This window comes from Mya arenaria, chromosome 16, assembly GCF_026914265.1.
Source record: "Mya arenaria isolate MELC-2E11 chromosome 16, ASM2691426v1".
Classification (NCBI taxonomy): Eukaryota; Metazoa; Mollusca; class Bivalvia; order Myida; family Myidae; genus Mya; species Mya arenaria.
This window is the reverse complement of record NC_069137.1, coordinates 45,135,746-45,161,218: the sequence shown is the minus strand read 5'-3', so window position 1 is coordinate 45,161,218 and position 25,473 is coordinate 45,135,746. Positions and strand designations below refer to the sequence as shown.

General features: G+C 37.2%; 1 protein-coding gene and 1 long non-coding RNA gene across 3 annotated transcripts in view; one reads left to right on the top strand and one right to left on the bottom strand.

Annotated features, from left to right (window-relative positions):
• Nucleotides 1-10,242, top strand: part of LOC128221702 (collagen alpha-1(XII) chain-like) — a 34,663-nt gene extending 24,421 nt beyond the window's left edge. Inside the window, 13 exon segments of the mRNA XM_052930302.1 lie at nt 3,484-3,643; nt 3,645-3,706; nt 4,438-4,669; nt 5,070-5,188; nt 5,387-5,599; nt 6,167-6,480; nt 6,482-6,518; nt 7,265-7,522; nt 7,736-7,958; nt 8,358-8,442; nt 8,921-9,064; nt 9,443-9,590; nt 10,103-10,242. Coding sequence (XP_052786262.1) covers nt 3,484-3,643; nt 3,645-3,706; nt 4,438-4,669; nt 5,070-5,188; nt 5,387-5,599; nt 6,167-6,480; nt 6,482-6,518; nt 7,265-7,522; nt 7,736-7,958; nt 8,358-8,442; nt 8,921-9,064; nt 9,443-9,590; nt 10,103-10,242 — 2,135 coding nt within the window.
• Nucleotides 10,243-14,162: 3,920 nt separating this feature from the next.
• LOC128221286 (uncharacterized) lies at nt 14,163-24,219 on the bottom strand. Of its 2 annotated transcripts, XR_008258938.1 has the most exons (7): nt 23,442-24,219; nt 22,565-23,101; nt 21,680-21,823; nt 19,434-19,544; nt 18,339-18,416; nt 17,235-17,337; nt 14,163-16,436 (listed from the first exon to the last, which is right to left on the bottom strand). It is a non-coding gene; the product is annotated as an uncharacterized LOC128221286 (long non-coding RNA). The 2 variants fall into 2 exon arrangements; XR_008258937.1 differs by having other exon boundaries at nt 14,166-16,436; nt 22,565-24,218.
• Between the last annotated feature and the right edge of the window lie 1,254 nt (nt 24,220-25,473).

The following is a 25,473-nucleotide window of genomic DNA, read 5'->3' as shown; positions in this document are numbered from 1 at the left end:
AATGGCTTTTGCAGCAGCAAAGTTCAATTTTCGAGCTCTATTTTCGGCTATTCAGTACAGCAGCTCCAGCGAAATAAAATTGATCATAAAGTAAGCCTCGTGGCCTAGTTCATCCCTACACTTATCGTTATGTCCCCGAGGTAAAATTTTTGGGTCAGTTTGTCCCTATCCCGCATTGCCTGCCTAAAATCCTAGGGTATTCACATGTGCCATCACCTAGGGCCAGGTCTCGGCTACACAGTGACATAGGCCCCTATGGTCCCCTTGCTCGTTTCTGCGAGAACGAGCCTTACATGTATGGTAGGGGTCAGTAGGGCTTATATTGCCCATATACGCACAATGTTGGGCTAAGGACGGGGCCAGACTAAAATCCTCGTAGTATTAACAGTTTCCCCGAATGTATCACACCGCCAGGTAACCCTTGGATACAGTGCCATTGGTCCCCTTGCTCGTTTTTAAGGCATCCGCACCATAACAGTGTCTGAATATGGGCCAAATTGGCATGGGGGATCGAGTTCATGTCCCTTTCCCGCATAGCCTGCCTAAAATCCTAGGGTATTCACATGTGCCATCACCTAGGGCCAGGTCTCGGCTACACAGTGACATAGGCCCCTATGGTCCCCTTGCTCGTTTCTGCGAGAACGAGCCTTACATGTTTCTTCGAGAATATTGCATGTCCTCTTATTGTATAGATTTTGATGGTGATACGGTGCTAGCACCGCATCACCGCGGTGATATGGGGATACGGTGCTACGGTGCTAACTTCACGCACATGTTTAAATGATATAAATAAGGAGAGAAGTCTTAAATGTAGGGTTGTTTTCCTGATTCTGTAATGGTGTGCGTGTGTGTGTGGTGGGGCGGCTGGGGCGAGGCGGGCCTTAGCTTCACTCCTTTTTTGTTTTATGTACAAAATTATGACAGATATACAAGTTACCTTTATCACGAAATTACGTCAATATAAAAATAGTGCGGACCTTAGCCTTATCTGAATCACAGTGGCTTGATGACAAAGGCTCATTTAAGTCACAATAAATGATTTCAACTAGCCAAAATGATATTTTATACATATTTGAACATGTATATCACCAAAATAATACATTGCCATAAACATAGAATGAGATTTGACAAAATTAAAAATTCTCTATACTGTAATATTTTTGAATTTGAAGGAGAAAAAAAATAAGCTCAAAAGCACCATATCGTCCCCCCTCCCCCTCCCATCGTATTAAACTATTTCAAGTTCTGTTCTGAGAGAGGGGCGAATGTCAAAAGGTTGTGCCACTAAGTAACGCCTCCTCTAACGTAAATTTATGGACCCGCCCCTGTTTCATACATGACTTGAGTGTTTTGGTTACTCATGTGAACTATTTTATTCCACCTTTCAGCTACATATCTGGCGGAACCCGCACTGACCGCGCCCTCAAGTATGTGGAGGCGAACAGTTTCACCCACGCCGCCGGCGACAGAGCGGGAGTCGCCAACATCCTCATTGTTATGACAGACGGCAAGTCGAACGTGCCGGTGGAAACCGTCAAAGAGGCTGCAAGCATTCATAGTCACTTGAACGCTAAGGTATGCACATGGATACAATCTTGTAATTCATCAGTCAGTTGTGACCACGGCCCCCAAAGGTCCGGGGGTATACCGGGGTTAGCGGGGGCGTGTTTTTACCTTCCAGGTGGCTCCGCAGAGCCGATCGAAGGCGGTAATTTTGGTTTTGCGCCGAATATAGCGGGGAATCGGCCTAACCTAGGATGTCCCCGAGGTGCGGGGGCATTTGGCGGGCCGCAGCAGTTTGTTCCCGCAGGGCGGGGATTTTACCCGGGATTGACTGGACCGAAAGTCAAAGTCCCCGTTGTTCCCCGGACTTGGTGGTGGTGGTGGTGGGGGGGGGGGTTACAATTGGCTGGTGCATAAAGAACTTTACATTTTGGGTCTTTACTTTGCAGCTCCAAGTTATAAAAACATTCACATTTAACTCGACATTGTTAAAGACATCAAAATATAAATAAGTATTCTAAAAACTTATGCTTTAACTGTTAGATCGCGGATTTCAGATTTTCGCGATCGGTATTGGATCCGGCGTGGACAAAGCAGAGTTGCAGACGATCGCCACGGACAGCCATCACGTGTTCGAAGTGAGCAGTTTCGATGCCCTCAACACCCTACAGGCCGAGCTGAAGAGAACAGCGTGCAGAAGTACGTATCGTCTACCTTAAGCTAACCTCAACACACACTCTTCACGGAACTTGGTCGGAATGTGTGTATTAATGGAATCTAGGTCAAGTACGAGTATGAACTGTGTTGGGTAAATAGTAGGTCACTAGGTGAAATAATACAAACAATAACCCGGTTTGCACTCTACAGTATGTACTTAAGTGTCAAACCGATCTTACTTAACACTTGACCAGAAGATTAAGAGTGGTTTATTGGTTATGTCCGATCACATACTCAATCGCTGCACATTGAACACCACGTTAACCTTTTAGATGCCACATTTCTATTCAGTTAAACATTGAAGGACTATATAAAGTTAAAGGTTAGATGACTTTACAAAGTTCAAGGTTAGTGGACCATACAAAGTTCAAGGTTAGCTGACTATACAAAGTTCAAGGTCAGCGGACCATACAAAGTTCAAGGTTAGCGGACCATACAAAGTTCAAGGTTAGCTGACTATACAAAGTTCAAGGTTAGCGGACCATACAAAGTTCAAGGTTAGCTGACTATACAAAATTCAAGGTTAGCGGACCATACAAAGTTCAAGGTTAGCTGACTATACAAAATTCAAGGTTAGTGGACCATACAAAGTTCAAGGTTAGCTGACTATACAAAGTTCAAGGTTAGCTGACTATACAAAGTTCAAGGTAACCCCTTGGTTCAATGAAGGCTTACTACATGGTCCTAATGTTTGCGAGTTGGTTCCGCGGTTTTAGTGTATGCGCTGCAATGGATAAACAAACCAATATACATATACCTGGGATACAAAACAGTTAACAAACGTGAGCGCTTGTTAACCAGTGCAGATGTCATGCTGAGTAAACAGTAGGTCACAATGTCGTGTTTAGAACAATCTTGTTAACGTTTTAAATGCCATATTTTCTGCTTCAGTCTTGTTCATATTAATGAGAAATAACATTGATGGTGTGTTTGTATATACAGTTGAGCGATATAGAGACTCAATGACCTTTGAAAGTACAGTAGTCGTGCAAGCTAACGCGGCACTGTGCTCCTACCGTTTTTATAATATATCGTTTACGTATATTATAAACAATTCGGAACTCCCCGGAACCGGCGAAAATACCTCAAGCCTCAGAAAGTTTGAGCCAACCGGGAATGCTTACGTTCAGTATTAAGAAATCGGTCCTTAACATTCAGTTTGAGCCAACGGGAACGGTTAGACTGTACTTAATAAGGTAGTAAAATTATATATTAAAATTGCCCGTTAATCATAGTGTTCTAGTATTGATAAAAATATTTCAGTTGACGGAGCTTGGACAACGTGGGGATCATACTCCCCGTGCACAAAGTCCTGCGGAAGCGGCACTCAGTTCCGTGAGCGCTCCTGCACCAACCCGCGCCCGGCTAACGGCGGAGCAGACTGTACCGGAAACGCCAGAGAGAATCACGCGTGTAACACAGCCGCCTACGGCACCTCCACCGACAACCACGGTTCAGACGCTCCCTCCAGCCACAATGGCTACTGGTACGCATCTGTTCAAAGTTCTCTGCATACGTGTAGGCATGCATCCTGATACTCGCTGCTTAACCTTTATTAACGGCCTTACGAGTTGCATATTCGTTGAAAATAAAGGCACGTGCTTCCCTTGATCGACAGGGATATTCAAATATCGATTCTAACTGATGTTATGAAGACGAAGTTCCAAAAACTCAATGATCATTATAAACGGTAGACACTCTCATGCATTGCTCATTTTTAGACTATCTGCGCATGCGCGCAGGTAGTCTTAAGACCGCAAATTCCAAAGAACTACTTCTATTCCTGTCGTTTTAACCCATTTTTTTTTGTCTCAATGAGCTCTATGTTTAGCAGAATGACGACAAAATCATAAAAATAGATTAGTTGTATTGCGTTCCGAGTATGAGTTCTTGCGTGTTCGGCTATTTCCGCGCTGTATTTCTGTATCCCGGCGTTTTATTTTTAGCAGGACATAACTATTTTTATATGGTTGTTGGCAAAGTTCCTTAAACATCAAGGCAATAAAAGTTTTAACCATAAACAATTCATGTATACGAAAAAGTGCATTGTACATCTTACAGTTGTCGGCGAATATCCTTTAACACGATGGCAATAAGACCATAAACAATACACGTATACGAACTCGTTTGTGCATCTTAAGTTGTTGACAAAGTTCCTCAAAAACGATGGTTAGTATACCATAAACAATAGACAATCTCACACATTGTTCATTTTAGGTTGTGTTGAGCCCGCGGACATTGTGTTCATCTTGGACGCTTCCGGAAGCGTCGGGGCTTCGAACTTCCAGAAAATGCTGGGCTTTGTCAACACCCTGGTAGACGGGTTCCCGATCGGGCCCACGCAGACTCATATCGGACTGCTGACCTTTGACACGAAGGTCTACAACCAGTTCCATCTGAACAAGTACAACGACAAGACCGCCATCAAGAACGCAGTTACAAGCACTCAGTATGTTTTACTCATACATTTGTATTAAACGTTAAAATGACGTCACACTTTAATATGCAACCAAAAAAAAAATGATGATGATGATGATGATGATAATGATGATGATGATGATGATGGTGATGATGATGATGATGGTGGTGTGATGATGATGATGATGATGATGATGATGATGATGATGATGATGATGATGATGGTGGTGATGATGATGATGATGATGATGATGATGATGATGATGATGATGATGATGATGATGATGATGATGATGGTGGTGGTGGTGGTGGTGGTGGTGGTGATGATGATGATGATGATGATGATGATGATGATGATGATGATGATGATGATGATGATGGTGATGATCCTTCAGATATCGCCTGAATAGTATTCATCATTAATTCACCAGGTACACATCTGGCACAACGCACACGGCTGAGGCGATCAAGTACGCCCGGGAGACGTCCTTCTCCACCGCCAACGGCATGAGGGCAAATGTCGCCAAGGTCGCTATCATCGTCACTGACGGTTCGTGACATCTGCTTACACTGATATATGGCTTAAAACTTGTGGGTTTCGATTGAGTTTAAAAGGAGTATTTCTTCATTTACTTAAAACGAGCGTTTGTCCATAATGTAAAAATAGAGAAGGTATTTGTCTACCAATCGATATATGTTGCTGCGTTAACATATCCAGCACTTTTATACTGATGATCTTCATACGCAGGCAAATCCAACAACGCCGCTGCCACGGCTTCAGAGGCAGCCAGCCTGCGCGCACATGGTATCACCGTGTTTGCGGTAGGTGTTGGGGCTGGCGCCCAACAGAGCGAGCTGAATTCAATGGCAACGGACCCGGACAGCTCCCACGTGTTCCAAGTGGACAATTTCAACAACCTCGCCAACATCAAGGCCTCGCTGTCACACCAGGCGTGTGAAGGTTTGTAGCGTTCAACGATCCTAATTGGCTTATTCCGTGTTATCTTAAAGATGCACTCTCACTCCCAAATAAGATTTACTACCAGTAATAATATTGTGTTTTAATATTCCAAAAAGGATGAATAAATGTCAAAAACAGTGGTTTCCTATGAAGGATATCGAGTTTAATTTGAAAGATATGAGCATAAAAGACGCTCTCTCTACCTTATGAGACTATAGTAGACCACAGTAAATCTTTTAGCATTCACCAATCATTTAATATTTGTGTGCTTTCTGATATTAAATTCACGGTTACAAGCTTGTTTTCAGTAGTTAATATTTCCCATAAATGCATTATTTAGTAAGAAGTCTAATGTTTATCAATCAAAATTTATTTTTGTTATACATGTGTATAAATTGATTTTGAATAAGAATGTCACTTTAATTATAACCATTGCATCACCTTTTAATTGATGATACTTAAGCTATGAAGTATTAACCTTTTTGGATGACAGTTAACGTCAACGTCACAGTAGGTACGCTCACATATACATCTCATGTTTTTATTAATATAGATTTTTTTAAATAGTCAAAGTGGTAACGTTGCCGCCGACGACGCCTGCTCCGAAGGCGGACTGCCAAGCCCAGGCGGACATTATGTTCCTGCTGGACTCTTCCGGTTCCGTGGGCTCCCCCAACTTCCAGACAATGAAGGGCTTTGTCCACGACATGATGAACAGCTTCAACATCGGGCCTAACGCCGTCCAGGTGGGCGTGGACACGTTCCAGACGAGCGTCAAGGCAGAGTTCTACATGAACACGTACCAAGACCGCCCGAGCGTCCAACAGGCCATCAACAACATCGCTTATCACTCCGGCTTGACCAACACTGGCGAGGCTCTCCGAATTCATGCACACTGACAGTTTCTCCGCCGCGCACGGTATGCCAGTTGAACGTTTTTATGCCAGTTAATTGTATTGTCCTGTCCTCTCAGACAACATCATAAAAAGTTTGGTTTTTCACACAATGACAGTTTGTGTATTTCAAATATAATCACTGCGTCATATCAGCATGCAAATTCGATAATACTGCGTGCATTAATATCTATTTGCAGTCTGTTAAAAAAATAAAATCATAAACACTGAGATTAAGAAAAATAATGGAAACTCTATAATCGCTGAAGCCTAATATACAAGTAACCAAGATCCTTTTTAAAGCTGCACTCTCACAGATTGAACGTTTAGACATTTTTTTTTTGTTTTAGAACGAACCATTTTTTGTGAAAGTCCATGGAAACCGGTAATATAAGACTGCTGCCAAAAATTAGATCGCAGATTTTTTATATTTCAGTTTAAAAATTGATGTTTTATGCATTTTTCACAAAACATATATTTTCGAACGGAAATATGATAATCTACGATCTGATTTTTTTGTCAGCAATCTTATATCATTGGTTTGCAGATATTTACGCAAAAAATGCTCTTTCCAAGACAAAAAATAAAAAAAAGTTGTAAAAATGGTAAATCTGTGAGAGTGCAGCTTTAAAAGCACATCGATCAATACAATACATGCACTAAACGAGAAACTCATTATTAAACTATCGGCATTAGTCAATGTGTAGGTAACCGACTTAAAAATCATCTTAAAACGATAATAAATTACAATATAACATGTTCCCACACCAAGGTGACAGAGCCAATGTACCCAACATCGCCATCGTGGTCACTGACGGACAGTCAAACAACCCGACCCTCACGGCTGCGGAAGCGAAGGCGGCCAGGGACGCCGGCATAACCATCCTTGCCATCGGTGTCGGCCACGGTGTGGTGCGGTCGGAACTCAACGAGATCGCTTCTGACCCAGACAGTACCCACGTTTTTACTGCCGACTCGTTTTCTGCCCTGAGCTCCTTGAATGCCCTCCTGTCTACAAAAGCGTGTGAAGGTGACGATCTAAACATAAGTCTAAACACATAAACACACTGTATAATGAGTCTTCGGTTAACAAGTGTTTGCCATGTTCACTACCTTTCTATCTCTTGGTGATTGAAGAATAGTTTGTATAATGGTTGTGTATTTTTGAATGGTATTGAATTCCAAGGTTTTCTCTAGCCGTTTTTCTTATATTTTCATATAAATTTTCTTTTGTTCAATACAGTATCGAAACCTCATGCACAGCCGCATACCGCCCCTAACTGTGCGGCCAAGGCCGACGTCGCTTTCATTCTCGATTCTTCCGGAAGTATTGGTGCCACCAACTACCAAAAAATGCTCCAGTTCGTTCGTGACGTCACATCTAAGTTTGACGTCGGTCCAGACAAGGTGCGCATTGCAACGGAGAGTTTCAGCGACAGAACATTCCCACAATTTAATCTGAACAGGTAAATATTGAGATTTGAAACATATTTGCCCGTATGTTCCTTGTTCAGATGTTTACATTCACCTCGACAGTCCGAAAAAAATATGTCCGAAAAGAATATCCGAATTATATGCACTCGTCTTCGTAAATATGGGTAAGTTTTGATAACCGCGATTTAATTGCACGAATAAAATGAATTCCTTGCACGGACTGAATTGATAGAGAACACATTATAACGTGAACACTTTGTCTGGTATTTTGTGCCAATAAAACCTTGAGTCTGTCTAGCTGGTACTCTCGTATTCAAAAAAAAAATGTGTTAGGGGCGTTTACTACAGCCCGGGTAAGAACTAACGACACTTATATTTAGTGGCATCTATGTTTTATGAACACAAATTACCAGGTAATTCCATTTGTCCAGGTATACGACCCAGCAGCAGGTGGACCAGGCCATCGCCAACATCCCGTACAAGCAGGGAACCACCAACACGGGACAGGCTCTCCATGTACGCCTATATTAGTATTAACACGTCCATGTTCAGCGTTTAAAGTCATATATTTACCTTCGCCTAATATTTTGTATAGAAAATACAGGGTCATATTGTATATCCCGCTAGCGATAATGACGCTATTGTTTATTTCAGCAATTCGTTCTGATTGGACTCTGATTGACACGAAAGAAGTTATATAATTAACATGACTTGCTGCCTTCTTTTTTCACAATATACCATCACGCACGGTTATCGTAAAAGTATTAATTTTTATGTCATTTAAAAGTTACTATGGGACATCGGCCTTAATATAAACAATCACATAAAATGGCGTTGGCATAACGGTGTTGACGAGATAGGGACAAAGCTCTGTAATTTGAAGACCATTCCGGTAATTATGGTGATAATTATATCATTGCTGTTGCTGTTGCTGTAGTTGTAGTAGTAGAGGTTGTTGTTGTTATTTCACACCCGTTCGCCTTTTGTGTAACAGGACGCCTACACCACGATATTCAACCAGAACAACGGTGACCGTCCTGGCATACCCAACATCGCCATCGTAGTTACAGACGGACGGTCGACAAACCGACCTAACACTCTGGCTGAGGCACAGAAACTTCGCAACTCTGGCGTTCAGGTACAGCAGTTTTGTGGAAACAGTATTCTTCGTGTAACCTAAATGTTTTGTTTATTGAAGATACTCAGCTTTGATGCGTTTTGATTTATTCTATATCGCGAGTAGGTACGATTTTTATACCCCACCTGTAGGCAGTTATTTACGGGGTAATTCTGAAGACGGATTACATAAGATTTCACTATACTCCATTCCATATGTATTGTCAACTATCCTCTCATATTATTTGATTAATCGATCCCTGTATCTCGAAGAACATGTAATATGATAGACGGGCACCAAAGCACGTGCATCGTCCTTTTAACATTGATGTAGGTGAACTTCGTTGATGTTGTAAAAAGTGTATTGGGAACCTGAAACATCTTAGTTTCTATGATACAGGTGTTTGCTGTCGGTGTAGGTGGCGGTGTGGATACGTCGGAGCTAAACGCAATCGCGAGCGACCCGGACAGTTCCCATGTGCTTACCGTGCAGGATTTCAGCCAGCTTGCCTCGATCACCGCCTCCCTCAACAGCCAGGCATGCGCCGGTAGGTTTTGGGTGCCAGTTTGTTAAAATCATTAGAATATAACCTACATTTTCAGCCAATGGAATTTAAGATAGGCAATCATTTAGTTTTAGGCTTAATCATTAAGAATTTCAACTTTCGCGGGTGTTTAAAGGTCCGCCTACTGCCGCTCATCCGATACACTCTCCCTGCGTCATATTTTGCGTTTAAAATGTATCAGCCAACGAGGTTGTATTCTAAGTCACATAGATAGCCTGAATTAAAATCTAATTGATTAAGAAGGGCTCGTTCGCGACGCTCGTTCCGCCTATTCTTAATCACAAGGATTTTAATTCGTGTCATTTAACTATTACTTATGAAGAAGAATTAACCGTGTTGATATCTTTTACAAATCCAAAGATTATATAAATGGTATTAAAGTATTCGAATGACAAAAATAGAAGAAAAATAACAACTGTTTAAACTCGACACTAAAGGCGGATGGGTGACTGACTCAATACTATCAAATCATTAGCGATCCCCCAACTGGCCAGACAGTGATGACAACGATTCCTCCGCACGCATGCCAGGACAACTTGCCAAACTGCAAAGCGTATGCATTACCCGGGGTGTGCACGAGCTACGCCGAGTGGTCGCACAGCAACTGCGCTGCAAGCTGTGGCTTCTGTCGTAAGTAATAAATGACTATATCATGTTAATATGTACATTTAGAGTTATTGTGTTTAATTTAGACCTTTTGCGTACACTTTAAAGCTGCACTCTCACAGATTGACCATTTTAGCAAACTTTTTATTTTATTTTTTGTCTTGTAATTTTATGCGTAAATATCTGCAAACCAATGATATAAGATAGCTGACAAAAATCAGTTCGAAAATTAATATATTATGGCTTAACGGTTAAAGAAAAATGCATAAAACATCATTTTTTTGAAATTAAATATAAAAATCTGCGATCTGATTTTGTATCAGCAGTCTTATATAACTGGTGTCAATGGATTTTCGCAAAAATTGGCTCGTTCCAAGACAAACATAAAATAGAATTAATGTCAAAACGTTTAATCTGTGAGAGTGCAGCTTTAAAGCTCAATGCCGATGTCCAAGACTACACAAATGAAGTGCACCGCCATCGAGCGTGTTGTATTTAATACATTCTTGTATATATACTATCTAATATCATGTAGGGAACATCACTAAGACTAGATTCACTTTTATTTTTGATAAAATAAACACGCGTATTTACACTGTATTATAAGTAATACCAAAATTTGAAAACATAAGACGTCTTATGAAAGTGACATTTTTATTCAAAATCAATACAATCACATGTATAACAAACATCAATTTTGACTGATAAACCTTTAATTACTTACTAAATTATACATTTATGGAAAATGTTAACTACTTATAGTAAGATTCTAACCGTGTATTTAATAGCAGAAACCGCAAAAAAATATTAAATGATTGGTGAATGCTAAAAGATTTACTGTGATCTACTATAGTCTCATAAGGTTGAAATACCGTGTTTTATTAATTAAGCCCGGTATCCTTAATAAGAACCATTATATATATATATATATATAGTTATATATATATATATATATATATATATATATATATATATATATATATATATATATATATATATATCTACTTAGGGCATTAAGGAGACCGTATGTATTTTACGGCATTAAGGAGACAATTTGTATATTTTTTGTTTTATACTTTATTTTGCTTTTTTGTTGATAATTTAGTATTGAAATGATCATTTATTATGTGTACAAGATTTAGGCTTCTTAAATTAATTAACAAAAAATATACGTAATTTGCGGTCTCCTTAATAATTTGTAAGTATGTTGCAGGTTTTAAGGGGACAGGTATATATGTCGAAGGGTTTATGGAGACCAGTGTATATATTATATTATTTTTGAGGCATTAAGGGGACCATCCATATTTTATGGCATTAGGGGGACAAATTATATATATCTTACTTTTGACAGTGAAGGCTCCCGTAACCTTAAGAGACAACTTTGTAATAGTATTTTTATATAATTGTGTGTAATAAATCCACAAACAATGACCGGTCGAAACGGGAGGACTGCAAATTTCATAGGATATTCATCGGAAATCTTTTACAGACCATCTCATTCATTAAATGAAATTCAGCTTCAGTCACTTGGTATGTGTACCGTTTGATAAACAAAAAATATAATGGCCAGGGGCGGATCCAGGAATTGTCGTTAGAAGGGGGCGTTACTAAGGGGCGTTTGCAGGAGGATTGAGGGTTACTCAATCAAGAAATTTTTAACAATTTGTAGTCGGAAATGATGCATTATGTGCGTATTTATTTTCTTCTCATATATTGACACAAAAAGTAAACTTGGACGATTTTAAAGACAATTGCGCCCCCTTCTCAATCCGCTAGTGAATGGTGACTTAATATTTGATATATTATGGTTAAATAGAACTTTCAGTTGAATTATATAGAAACTGTAAATGCTAAATACAAGTTCTGTGCTTGTAAAAACAATAAAAGTTTCGTGTGTCTGTTAACGCTTGAACAGTTAGCTCATGATAAAAGAACATTGTTCATTGGGTCCATTGTGACCCATGGAAGTTTTATTTATTAAATTCCAACTTCCCCTTAAATTTTACTTGCCTAAAACTTTAACCGAAGTCAATCAGGGGCCATAACTTGTATTATGGTGTTATGTAACCTCATTGGCTGATGGTCCTGAACAATTGTGTGAAGTGTTTTAAGTCAATTAGATGAAGGGTATAGAACGCCTTAACCAATAGGCTACGGAGACGGTTTTAATGCATGTACTCAATTGCAGATTCAGGGGGGGGGGGGGGGGTCGGTCCCAGCGCGCGCGCCGTCCCCCACCCCTTTGAATCGTCCGTTTATAATACGTTCTCAGTCAATATCGGGAAAAAATACAATATTAAGATAAAAATGCACTATTTCGGACTATAAATTAGGGGAGTCTAACCCCCACCCCGGTTCAACATTTTAAGCCATTCAATTTCTGTTCTGAGGGAGGGGCGGATGTGGAAAGATTAAGCCCATGAGTTTCACGTACCCCTTCTTAAGTCAATTCCTGGATCTGCCACTGATATCTGTAATCAGATTTGTTGTTTCATAATGTTATAGTTCCTTTAAACAGTTTAAACCTTTTATGGCATCAAAATAAACAGACGCATGTTCAGTAAAAACATTCTCTGTATACAACGTTCTCGTACTCCAGAGCGATGATGCTATGCATTATATTTATCACCATCTGACTGACTGAGTAACTGCCAAAACTTTTCCGTTTAAAAAGACTCTCTCATGTTTTGGCACCAAGCATATTTTTCCTCGTAATGCATCTGAAAACACTTACATGTATATTTATTTTACTCCTTGGTACTGAAATTGCAGAAATAATAGTAACCAGGTTGATTTTCTTTTATACTTCAATTGCATTTTACAGTAAAGTATTAAAAATTAATCTTGTTCAAGTTGGGAGCAAGCACATGGGGGTGCAGATAACACATAGAATAAAAAACGGAACGCTTATCCACTCGCCCACAGGGACTCATACTAAGGTGTTGAATATTTTAACCTTAATGGAAGTTATTGATTTATCACGTGATTATGTCAATCAACTGATTGTGCAACAGCCTTTTGTTGAATCGGGTTAGTAACGCATTTCAAAATTTTGGACTTCAAAGACTATATTTTAGCACATATCAACATTTATTGAAGGGTTTCAGCCATCAATAGCTTGGCTTTAACACTTCGTTTGATTCGCCATACTTTATTTCGTAATAACAATCTATAAAATCCAAGTAAAAGATGCATTTTCAAAACATTCGCTTATATTCACTCAAAAACTCATGTTCGAAAGATATAAAAAAAAAGTATGTCATAATCATATCCTCTTTAGCGGCTGAGTTTCTTAATATATAAATCTCTTATAAATTTGCCAAATAAAATTCAACATGGGTAAACAATTATAACAAATAACGTATTTTATGTATTGCAACATATTTATAAAAAGATAAAGTCAATTGAATCAAATGAACATTTTCAATGTACTTTCTTTCTCGCGGAAAGTGGACATTTCATCTTACTCCAACAAGTGTGGGGTATGGTTGATTCTCTTCGTGACTGAAATCAACTTTTTAAACACTTGGTGCATTTCAAATCTAGTCCATATAAACAGCCCCTTCAGATTCTTTGACGATTGCATTTCCATGGGAGATCACTGCGTATGATAAACATACAAGTGTTGTTTAGCCACACTGTGGTTTCAATTATGTCAGGGGCGTAGCTACCCCTCTATTCATGTGAATTCATAAATGTGCTGGGGGGTTCAGGGGCGTGCCCCCTCAGAAAATTTTGAAAACCATGGTGCAATCTAGTGCATTCTGGACGTTCCGATGTGCATTATTTAGTACTGGAAAATAACCTATTTTAGATTCATGTAGTCAAGTTCGCATACTGCAACTTTGGTTGATTTTTTTGTCAGAATCATGTGGATTCAGTGGCGTATTCACGTATAGGCGGCTACACGCCTGTATGATGTGCATATGAATGTATAATTTGGTTTAAATGATGCATCCTTAATGTAACACCTCCTTGCTGCTACACCAATAGAAACTTCATGGGATGTTAATAGTAAAAGAACTAGCACTGACGTTCCCATTTTTGTCTGAGTCATTTAAATAATAGATAACAAATTACAAGATAAACAAATTTGTTTTGACTTCTTTAATGAATTATATAAAAACATTGTACAAAGATATCATGACACTTTAAAACAATAAGTATGGTTGTCAATTAAACAGTATGCTAGCTTTAAAGATTTAGGCAAACCATTGGAATTTTACAGCGGTCTTAAAAGGTGTATTTAAAGCTGCAATCTCGCCGATTGATCGTTTTGACTACCGGTACTCTTTTATTGATCGTCTATTAATGGAGTATTTTTTGCAGAAATGTCTAGACCCAATTTTAAGTGATATAAGACTGCTGAAAAAAGATTAGATTGCAGTTCATCATATTTATGTTTAAAAAAATGATGTTTTATGACTAAAAGCATTACGAACAATGACTAAAAGCATTACGAACAATTTAATGTAAATGAACTTTTCGGCAGTTTTACCAAACATTTTTGATTGGTTCTATCGTGAATTATCTAATATGACTGAATTAAAGGAATGATAACCAAATCAGCCGATTTTGAGACAATTTTGTGTCTAAACTGACAATCTGTAAGAGTGCAGCTTTAAGTGTTGATCTAAAGCTTCATATACACATTGTTATATTGTCAATAACTGTTTAAAAGGTCTCATGTACTAAATAAGATAATAATTTTCATAATATCTAAAATTGATTAAAATAAATAAAGTACCATTATACCTATTTCTTAATAGTGCCGTTTCTCATCTGACAATACCATTCAAAGCCATCATTTCAACTATGAATTTATTTTTAACTTTCAACTTTTCTATAGCATATGCAACAAAATATACCAAAAATACAAGCCATGAACAATATGATTGTTCAACTTGCATTATCTTTGACCTTTTGATATGACCATTTTCCAGTTTTGTCTATTTGTAAGTTGTGCCCTGAAGAATAAAGTATGACTGTATGAATCAAAAACAAGCAATAAAAACACTAAAAATATACCCCAATCCCTGTAATTTCTAATACAGTAGTAAAATCAAGCAATTAAACATTTAGAGCTGCACTCTCACAGATATACCGTTTCCACAACTTTTTTTGTCTTGGAATGAGCAAGTTTTTGCGTAATTATCTGCAAACCAATGATAAAAGATTGCTGACAAAAGATCAGATCGCAGATTTCATATTTCCGTTCGAAAATTAATGTTACTAACGGTTTAAGAAAAGTGCATGAAAAACATCAATGTTTTAACTTAAATAGAAAAATCTGGGATTTAATTTTTCGCAAAAATTGGATGGTTCCAATCCAAGACATAAAATGAAAAAGGTTGTCAAAACATCTAAAGTGTGAGAGTGCAGCTTTAACGTTTGAAAGTAACTCTGTTTGCCTCGTGCCCCTAAACAGGGTTTAATTATATTATATGCCCAGTGGGCTTGTCCCTGTATATTTGATTGTATGATTGCAGTAATGGATACTGGTCTAATTATCTTCTGACAATTTTTCACCAATTTTAAAGAATGAGAAAACACATATTAAGCTCATATAACGCTGTACAATTTAATCTCATTCATTAGGTTGAGAAAAATTCCCTAAAAATATTAATTGTGGAGACATATCTTATTTAAATACATACAGGAAATGGCGACATCATTTACCCTTTAGTATGAAAAAGGCAGTTTCCTGATATTTGAATAGCGGTTTTTTATTTAAGCATCTCAATTCATAGTATGTATCAAGTTTCAAAGGAAACCAAATCATTGTAACGATTGTTTTCAAAATAGATTCACACTCTTGATAAACTTCTTTTCCTAGTTTCAACTTTTGAGACTTTTTGATGAGCCTGCACCTTCCCCCCTCTTGTGCAGTGGCTTCAAGCAATAAAGCTACCAGCTCAAGTTGCACAGCTGGTGAACAAGACTGCTGATAGTCGGCAAACTGCACACTTTATGCCATGATAAATCACGTCCATCGACTTCCAGAATGAAGAAATGACGCAGCACAGAATTGATTTCAATTGGACCTCTCTGTACTTTCATCACCTTGTTGTAGTCAAAGACTATGTCTTAGTGTGCAGTGCGGGATCTTGAGAAGCTTTCTGCTCGTCTGATGAAGTAAGTTTGGCAGAGTGTGACACTCCTATCTACTCATATGGCTAGACACCTGTGATCTATGTCTTCTTGTGTGTGCCCAATCATCACCTGAAGAGAATTTAGAGGAAGTTAGTGCTTGCTAACAAGTCAATGTGACAAAACAAGGTCTTTCATTTATGCCACCAAGAACTAGTATTCCAAGTTTCATAACTCGTATGTTAACTCAAAGCAATTGAGCAGAAACTGTTTGGTAATTAATTTTAAGTCACTGCTTCCACTTATACTGCAAGTAATATTGAACGTGAACCGACTGACCCAAATGCAATTCTAAATAATTTTTATGTGCAGAAACCTTAATCCTATTGACACAAAAGTAATCCAATTGTATGTCTTCACAAAACATTCTACAACAATATTTGTTCTAACTTATTGTTTGGACACTTACTGAACACTTTTGGTCTGACTTTATAATGCAGCTGGTGAAAATATTAAAAGTCCCTTAATAATGGGCTTACAAAAACATGAAAAAAATGTATTTGTTTAAAAATTACAAAGGGCCATAACTCTTACAATATTTAAGTTTGTATTGAGCAGAATAAAAGGCTTTGCCTAAAATACAACCTTAAAACTATATTTACAAGTAAAACAAAAAAATCTACAAATATGTTTTTAGTATCTGGTTTTTGAGAGTGAATGATCAGAAGAAAACATCACACATTCACAATCATATTAAATAATTTAGTTTTTTTTAAATTATATTATATTTCAAAAACACTGCAAAAGACAAGACACTTACGTTTCAATTTCTTGATTTAATACAGTGATGATTATCAATTCTTATGAAGGGAGATGGGTCTTACACTCTAACCAGTGCAACTTGCATGTTCTTAGTTGCTCAGTTATTACCTTTCTTAAAATTCTCCTCTTGATCTGAGCCACGCCAAAATGATGGCAGAAGCATTTGTTTTTCAATCAGAATGTATAGCACCTCTGTGTTTCTGTTTGTCTCCTGAAATAGTAAAAGTTTATTAATAATAATAACAATAATAATAATCAGTGACTTTTATTGAAATTATTTTCACCGATTGTGCCTTGCACATTGGGGAACAAAGTTGACTTCTGAGGAGAATATTTTTCAGTATAGACATATAGCAAAAAATAGCTCCGCACCCTGGAGCAATGTTTTTTTATGAATCAATATCCAGTGAAGAAAATTCATACAGGGTATTGCAACATATTTTGCTTCAAATGAAGACTTTTAACAAAAATAACTTAACTAGCTCTTCATCATATTAAATAAATATTAACACAGTCTATGCCGCACACGGAGCCCCGCATTTGATCTTTTACCAAAGTTTGATTGAGAGTTTAGTTTCACATCGACAAGTCTTTACTGGTCTATTAAAGCTGCACTCTCACAGATTGAACATTTTGAAAAAGGTTATATTTTTTATCTTGGAATGAAACAATGTATGCGAAAATGATGACAAAAAAATGTCTTTAAATTCCCGTCAAACATGTCCGAACCAAATTCAAACTATGGATAATCACTGTCATTCACGATGAAATTCAGCACTTCTTGCCCAGTATATATACCCTTACTTTAAGCAGAAGGCAAATTTAAACACACACATTTGTCCGAAATTTAATCAAACTTTAAATGGTAGTAGGATTGTCATTTGTTCACATAATTTTCAAGAATCAGGAAGTGGGGAACATTATAAAGCCATTTAACGATACAAACAAGACGATTTTCTATTGAATGTACAATAGTAGTACCGGGGTATTATGCAAATAGTTATTATCTCAAGAAAAGGACATCAAGACCAGTTCATTTACCAGTAGCATCAGACAGTCAATAATGGTTCTGAGTTTAAAGAGCATAATTTCCATTTTATTGTTAGTTTAATCATTATATATTTAACACCAGTTGTGAAGAAGGAGTTATCATTATATAAGATTATATTATCTGGCAGTGGTTGAAAATGTAAAGTGAGACCAGTTTTTTACCTGTTATTGAACAAACTGTTATGTTGGCAGGACTGTCCTCCTCAGCAATGAAAAGAACAGCAATGACTGGCTGGCACTCTGTAAAATGGCGATTAAAACATTTTGTCCTATTAAAACTGTCCCTTTCTAAACAATCCATCAGCAATATATATAAATGAGCTGCGCCATGTGGAAATGTATCTTGGGAAGTTTCCATTCCATGTAATGATGTCATAAAGATGAGCAGAAGACATTACTTACTATGCAGTAAAAGTTCTTACTTTAACAGTAAAGATATCTTTCTCTGAGAAAATTTATCAAAGTGAGCTCTTTTATGTCATGTTTCTAAGTCTTGTACACATCTATGTTACATATATAAATAATAAACAGGAATAAAATGAGGAGTTGTGTACACACTTATTCCTCCTTATGTACTGTGTAACTCAAGAAAAACAATCCATAATTCTAGTAAATCTCTAGAATTCCCTTACTTTTCTCGCTGTACAAAAATGAATGAGGAGTTGCAAACAAGCAGGGCCATAAAACTTTTGCTATTTAAACTGTACCGCAACAGCAATTTAAAGACAGTGATACTCATTGATGGAATAGGCACTTAGACAGCTACATTTTCTGAGAAATGGAGATCAGACTAAATTCTCCAGAGATAATTTATAGATTTATTTGAAATAAAAAACATGTTACAGTGTTTGTGTTAAACTTGTTACTTATCCCTGATTTAACACAATCATTACCTTCAAAATGGTGATAAAATAAAAACAAATATACCATATTAAACACTGTTTACTATCACATCTGTACCCCCCCCCCTTCTTACATACTTAAGCGGCTGTTACCAAAGTAAAGAATGAAAGGTCCACAAGGCCAATTATAAACCATGAACCATGAGAATCCTGTTTACTAATTTGATTTTAAATCACCCAAAAGGCTTTCTACACATAATGGTTCCTTAATTTAAATCTAGTCTCCAAAGGTGTCACAGTTGTGATTTCATTGAAAGACTTGAGATACGTTATTTAAAAAAATGACGAAAGGAAAGCTTAAACGCAGAAGCCTGGCCGGGTATATGAGCCTGGAAATAAATACGCAAAAGCTCACCATGCTGCTAAGGAGTCTTATATAATTCCCGGCCCCAGTTCAGCTGGAGATGTTGATTCCACACGGCTGGAAAACCGGCCCGGTGCACCCAAGCTTCACCATTGGCAGTATCTGCAAGAGGAGGGTGTAAATCTGGGAAAACGCATTTATAATCAATTTGCGAAAGTTCTTATCCGTCATAAGTAGTGAACATGTATGTGGCTTATAGAACATCTGAAATTAAGTTTAATGAAGGAGACAAAGTTCGGTCTGGGATCTTAACCTGGATTTTGATGCTGAAATTGTAAGGGCCGAAATCAGAACATCCACTCCCACTCACACTCCAACCACATTCCCGTAAGGGACACTCAAATGATCACTTGAGTGGAATATGGGGAGTGACACTCAAGTGATCTGTTCGTATTCACACGCCTCGCTAACACTCCACTTCATCAAGTGAGCAATACAGTATATAATTATACACGTATGTTTACATGATCATATCGGATTATCTGTTTGACTATGGTGATGTTTACATTATACATTGTAAACATATGTTTATTTGAGATTTGAGTACCTTATTGTTAGTTATAGCAACAAACAAATGATAATAAGTGTTATTCTGAAACTGAAATTTACATTTAACAATTGGTTAATAAAAATAAACGTTTTGGGTTGTAAATAACTGTTGCAAAATACGTTTAAATGCATGTTTTTTGTTGTTGTCGTTGTTGTTGCTGTTTTAAATATGTAGCCGTTTTCCATTGTATCACGTAATTTAAATATGTATTCATATATAATCTTGCTTTTGTATTCTACATAAAGCGGTCTTGGGCGTTTGAAAATAATATATGGAAGTTGAAAAAATGGAAGTTGAAAAAATAGCAGATGGATAGAATTAGCGAATGAATCTACTTCTTATGGGGAAATAACACCTCGGAGTGAAAAACAACTCAAGAAATGTAGGGGAAAATGGATGAAAATGACGATAATAATAATAATAATAATAATAATAATAATAATAATAATGATGATGTTGATGATGATTTGGTGGTGTTGGTGGTGCTGCTGCTGGTGGTGGTGCTGCTGATGATGTCAGATGATAATGAAAATGATAATAATAATAATAATAATAATAATAGTAATAATAATCCAGCTGAATGTAGGCTGGAAAATACATATCAATTCCCTTACCACGCTATGAAATGGCCTAGCGGCGTCAAGTTAGCAGCCTGGCGGCCTAGCCGCCTCATGTGACTAGCGGCCTAAAATTGTTTCCTATTCCAAAGCACTTTATATGCGTTCTTTTCTAAAACAATGATAAATTAAATGTCCTTTTCATAAATCAACATCCTTTAGCCAATATCAGCATTTCCCCCTTTTCCTGGGCTTCTGGATTGAGTTTTGGGGATTTTTAGGCCGCCAGGCCACCAGGCCGCCAAGTTCACGCTGCAAGACCGCTCAAGCGTGATGTATTTTGCATAGGAAAACAATTATTTTAGCATTGATTTAGACGAAAACTCATATAAAAATGCTCTGAAGTAGAAAACAATTTAAGGCCGCTAATGTACGACTAAAAACATTGATTTATCATATTTCCCATTTAAACCATTGAACCTTGAAATAGATAACAAATTTAGGCCGCTAGTCCGCCAATCTCACGCCACTAGGCCGCTAACTTCATGCCGCTAGGATGCTAACTTCACGTACCTTTAGCTGCCTGTCTTTGCAGCCATTGAGGAATTGCAAACATCAACATTGCTGGGGGATCAAGATCATTGCGAAACAAAACAAATATATGATAGGCGCATCCTTTTGAATTTGTTTTGTTTATAGATGGCCACGTTATTGAATGAACATGTACTTCAATGGATTATCCCATTCTCTTAAATATTGTCTGGGAACGAGCATGTCCCTTATTTGTTCCAAATATTTGATATATTTCATCTTTTCTACTTGCCATGTACTTTTTTCACATACACTCATTCAATTCCTATTCACAACCAATCCTCAAGGGCAGTTCAAGTGGCCTAGCCGAGCACTCACAAATGTCCCACTCACGCAAAACACTTGAGTCTCACTCACACCTGTGAATACAGATATACCTTTCACTCGAAAATATCTCGACCGTTATGTGATTACAGAGGATTAACTCATTGAGTGTGAGTGAGAGTGATTGTTAAGAATTCGGCCCTATGTTTTGTTCAAATGAAGTATAAACTTACAGTGAGTACAGAGATATCTTGAAGTCCAGATTTATCGCTTACCTGATGTTCGTAGGGCTACAATTGAGAGCTTTTCTGTAAATTGCAGGAACTGTCCCCATGAGCCTATTGTCTGTTAGGGGAATGGTGGCTTAGGTGATTGGTGGTACCACTCTGCATTTCTTATCCACACAAAACACAGTGTATCTGAAAATGACAGAGAATGGCCATGCACTTATGAAAGCTATGCTAGAAATACGCCGTTATGAGTGTATCAGATGACATTTCCACACAGAAATTGTGAGGCCTCCAATACAGCAGTACTGACATCATTGACGAAAACATATATATCTGTCATGGAGCTATGCTGGTTCTGTGGCGTCAAAACCACTGCAACTGGGCAATTCACTAGAAACATCTTTTCAGAAAAAAGAAACAACCAATACTGGGTAGCCTTTGTCACCCAGTGAACACCCAGAGCATCTTGTTACTTTGAGCATCTATTTAGTTAGAAGTAGCCACATTAAGATATCAAATTAACAAAAAAGTGTATCCGTAAGCTTTGAAATACTGAACGAAGTGCAACTTTGAGGGGGGCTGCGAGCAAATATTGTCAAGGGCAGAAATCTCGCAGAAGTTTGAAAAAGATTATGCAAAGCTCTAGCTTGATGATTTTGGCCCAATTTCAAATTGTTACTCAGTAACACGGCGGCGTAAATTTAATCTAACATCAATATAGTTACACAGGAAAATAAGAAATAGCTTTAAACTCTCTAACATTCATGGCAGAGTGTCTGAGTATCCAGTATGCCAACCAGGACGGAGAATATGTGAAACATGCACATACACACCTTTACAGCCCAACATTTGGTTATGGTTTCACAGTTATTCATTTACACAAACTCACAATCAATCAATCGATCAATCAATCAATCAATGCACACCCACCTGGAAAGGTACGACATCCTTTGGAAGAGATGAATCTTGCAGTCTGGTAGAGATGTGGTGTTCACTAATTCATGTGGCAAATTATTCCAAGTTGAAACTATACGATTGCTGAAAGAATTTTGACGTAATGACAAATCATTTCTAATTTAGCATGATATATATATATCTAATAACTATTGAGTAACATAAATTATTGGCTTGTTACTAGTGAGAATTTGAGTAATGTCTTCCAATTGGTGTCTTGGTTGCTGTGCCATATACATCCAGGTTCGAACAATACACTTAACGAGGTGCTAAGTGTACTATTTATCACCTTGTTAAATGGTGGTTACCATATGAGCAATTGATTTCTTGACGGTTACGAATTGACTGACAAAATGGTTACGAAATAACCAAGATTCAGCAGTTACGAAATGGTAAGGTTACGAAATGACCAGATCCCCGTCAAATGCCCCTGGGGACATCCTAGGTTAGGCCCATTCCCTGTTTTCAGCGCAAAAACAATAACCACGCATTCACTCAGCACTGCCGGTCCACCTGGAACGTAAAAACATGGCCCATTTCCCCTGCTATCCCTGGTATAAACAAGACCTGCCTGGGGGCCATGGTTACAATTGACTGGTGCATAACTGTGGCAGAATAAGGGAAATATTTTATTGTTGCATTTATTATCAAATATGAGAATTTAAGACACATGCAAAAAGCCACAATACGAATTGGTGATAGTGTTCGTTCTGTTCTGCTATTTAAAGGTGGTGAGAATGACTAATGACATGACATTGACGAACAAAATGTAAGGCATTTGTATCATTTCGTCTTTTATTTATTAAAATCTGAGATGTTAAGGGAGCAAATCCCTTTTTAGATTGGAACATACCAAATAATAATAAGCGACGATGTAGTGGTAAACCAAGTTTGTTAGAAATCAATCGAGTTTCTCCAAAATACAAGCAAAAATTACACCGGATGTTGATACTAGTGATTTAGTTTCGGATGAACAAAATCCGGATAAATCATTTGCTTTTCATCCAAAGGGTGGACGATTTATACTACTGTACAAAAGTCATAAAAATAAACGAAAAAACGTTGAATATGTATTTTAAACACTTACCAAGTTACCATTCTCTTTCCGTAAGAGATGAACGCCATACTGCATAATTGCACGGAGATGGTACCACGGAGATACCCGAAAATTTCCGTTATATTCCGGAAAGTTAAATTTCTGTATACTTGAAAATTTGGATGTTGATGGTACACGAAATATCGAATTTCCTTATTTCTGTATTTTATGGAATGAAACTTCGGGATATTATACAATAGGCTTTAAATAAAGTAAAACAAATAAAAAATGCTTAGTATATAGCTATTTTTGACCAAAATTATGATTTTTTCCCTGGTCGCCTTAATAGCTATTTTTATGGATACACAAATATACACACACAAAAGTTTAAGAATATTTTTTTTAATATTAAAAGATAATAAGATTTAAAACAATGAAATGATCTCGTAAATAAACATTCAAGCTTATCAACTTACTGTCAATGGACATTTTTATTGACATTTGATACATCAAATCTGGACTGAAAATATTAAGGAGACCAATTTTTGTCGCCTTAATCCAGCGGTCCCCATAATGCCTAGATTAATATATATATGGTCACCTTAATATCTGTAGTAGATATATATATATATATATATATATATATATATATATATATATATAGTTTCTTTCACAAAACAGTAGAAAAAGAAAATGTATTAAAAATGTATCATATTACCTGTTCAACCAAAGTTGTGGCGACATGTGGAGCTCGAACCAATGACCCCCCCAAAAAAATCTCGATGCTCTAGTTACTGAGCCATCTTGTCGACTTGTTTATCATATCCCAAACTCGGGTCACAAAGGAACATGATATACTTAATTATTTGCCAATTTTACAACGATGGATATTAAGGATATTAGCTGAGTGTGTTCCGTTTTCGCTTAAATTAGAAATTATCTTAAAATATAGAAGAAAGTGTTGCATGAAAAACGATTATATTTTGTTCTTTCTAGTATTTTGAAATATTCTAATCATACGTATTGATTGTAAAGGTAAAAAAGCGTATCCGGCTGTGATTCATATTTTGTTCTTATGACGTAATGTATGTTTTCTGATGATACTAGTCTCGAATATCGATATAAAGCGATCCGTTAGTTTACACATGCTTGGGAGCAGTTCAACAACGTTTTCCTCCATTCGGAACTCCTCGGCCATTTTTTCAAAAACAACCTCGGATGTATGCCGGTACATCTGTTGAAGTAGTCCGTATTTTTTTGAATAAAAGCATTAATTAAATGTAGTGTTTAAGAGTTGTATTTATTGCTCTAAGTTTAAATTGATTGCCAGTGAAGTGTATTATTGCAAACATAATTACGATTCCCAAGAGTTAAGTCATAAATTTTAACTACTAAATAAGATTACTACGCGATCTATTTGCAGCGGACTTAAACGTACCACTTTTTAAGTATGTAAACCGTCCATATACATCCGAGGTTGTTTTTGAAAAAAATGGCCGAGGAGCTCCGAATGCGTTTTCCTCCATAACTCAGAGGAAGCTCTCATGACACCTGTTTTAGCATAAGTTGGCAACAACACTTTTACGACTATATTAAACCACAACTTGTACTTTTTGTTTAGAATCGGGTCTTATTACAAAGATATTTATTGACGCTTTGTTTAAAATCACAAATAAAGTTGAAATGTAGCTGTGAAAGTAACTTGACATGATTGACAACATGTTTTCATGTTTGGAAATTCCTCAAATTGGTATCGCTGAAACAATGGAAGATAACAAATTGAAGACACCATCTAAACATTTTTAACTAATTAAGTAGAGACAATGTTTTATTAAAATTAAGATTTTTG